We start from the raw sequence: 1,636 nt of genomic DNA, 5'->3' as shown, positions 1-1,636 counted from the left end.
ATGAGCTTTGGTTTTTGGGTGTGGCAAATGAAGTGAAAGGGTGGGAGCCAAGGAAAAAATCACAACTTAAATTGGAAATTCGACAAATTATGCACACTATCATGTTTGAATAAAATTGTAAAAAATATCTGCTGTATTTAATAGATTATGTTTTAAAGGATTAGAATGCTTTACGTCGGACACCCTCGCACTTATCAAAATTTTATTTAAATTAAAAAGTCTACACGACAGTTAGTTAAAAACTATCTTAATATATATAGCTTAAAAATAAATTTTCTAAAATGAAGGTTTTACTAGGATTAAATATAATAAAAAAACACAAGAACAACACCCCCAAAAACACCCTACACTACTATAGCGTAAGCTGCCATGGGACACTTCCCTCCTCACTTTGAAAATATTGTGCGAATTGTTCTCGCACTTCAGCCGCATATTGAGTGTGACTACGACCAACTCTCACTAAATCTTCCAAGCAATTTGAACCCATGACTTGTTCCAATGGATTAAACAACGTATTGTCGCAATTAGTATCCTTTCTTAGGAAGTTGTGCAAACTTACTGCGACTTTAACAAATTTGTCGGCCCGCTCACAAATATCTTTAAAAACCGAAGTTTTTGCCGGGATACGGTTGCATTAAATTTTTCTGAAGTGGAAATGCCTCGTCTCCCAAAAATACATATGGCAAAGCTTTGTTTGAACCAGACAAGGATGTTGGTTGGGGCAATGGTAAATTGGTAATTGTAAGTTTTTGTTCAAATAAAGAATTTCGAAAATGTTTCCATCACCCTGTTTGCCGTATGCACCGATATCGACACATGTAAATCTATACTGTGCATCGACTACGGCAAACAAAACGATGCTAAACGTTCCTTTATCATTAAAAAAATTGGAACCGGTTTTGTTTGAAGCTTGCATAAATGTGCTTTCCATCCATACTTTCTATGCAGTTGGGGAAGTGCCAAATTCTAGCATAATCTGCTGCAATTTTTAAAAAATCCTTCTGAGAAGGCTTTTTCATAAAAAGCGGCTTTAGCACTTTCCATACCGCATGGCACACCTCAGGAATTATTTTTGACACAATGCTTTTGGAAGCCCAATAGGCATTGCTGATCGACTGGTATGAGTCGCCGCTGGCAAGATATCTACAAAAATGAAAATAAAATAAATGGCGCGTAAAAAATCAAACAACCTTTTTTTTGATTTAGGCCTACCTTAAAGTCATCGATAACTCTTCTTGCGGAGAAATCGCACATCTCATTTTTGTGTCGACTTTTTGTATATAATCTTGTATTAAATTCTCATCAAATTTTTCCGGGGTCATTCGCATATAACTCAAAAACATTTCGGGTCTCTCCAATATAATGGAGCACAATTTGGAAATACGGGCTCTTTTGACAGCAGCATTCATGTTTTTTTAAGAAGATAAAATGTGAACTAAAAAAATATAAAGAAAAGAATGTTTTAAAAACGTTAGGCAAGGTGGACCGTGTGTAACTACCATCGACAGTGATTGCTTTACTATTATGATTCAAATGTGTTGTAACTTTCTTTTTTTCGTACAATTTTATTTTGTTATTTCGTCACTCCTCTGTTATATATATATATATATTTTTTTTGTGTATATTCTGTAAAATG

General features: G+C 34.5%; 1 protein-coding gene across 1 annotated transcript; it reads right to left on the bottom strand.

Moving 5' to 3' along the window:
* Window positions 1–352: 352 nt before the first annotated feature.
* Window positions 353–1,409, bottom strand: LOC145742683 (uncharacterized). Its single transcript, XM_082560461.1, has 4 exons — window positions 1,213–1,409; window positions 938–1,143; window positions 678–870; window positions 353–536 (listed from the first exon to the last, which is right to left on the bottom strand). The coding sequence occupies exons 1-4, from the start codon at window positions 1,407–1,409 to the stop codon at window positions 353–355; spliced, it is 780 nt and encodes a 259-aa protein (XP_082416587.1).
* Window positions 1,410–1,636: the final 227 nt, after the last annotated feature.

This window comes from Corella eumyota, chromosome 2 (assembly GCF_963082875.1).
Source record: "Corella eumyota chromosome 2, kaCorEumy4.1, whole genome shotgun sequence".
Lineage (NCBI taxonomy): Eukaryota > Metazoa > Chordata > Ascidiacea > Phlebobranchia > Corellidae > Corella > Corella eumyota.
This window is presented reverse-complemented; position numbering and strand designations above follow the sequence as displayed.

Bases quoted from the DNA above. Each gene is read 5' to 3' on its own strand.
- LOC145742683 (XM_082560461.1), bottom strand. From the start codon at position 1,409: ATGAATGCTGCTGTCAAAAGAGCCCGTATTTCCAAATTGTGCTCCATT. The intron at 1,144-1,212 runs GTAGGCCTAAAT...TCATTTTTGTAG, and splicing joins GAGTTATCGATGACTTTAAG to ATATCTTGCCAGCGGCGACT. The intron at 537-677 runs GTATTTTTGGGA...CAACTTCCTAAG, and splicing joins CAAACAAAGCTTTGCCATAT to AAAGGATACTAATTGCGACA.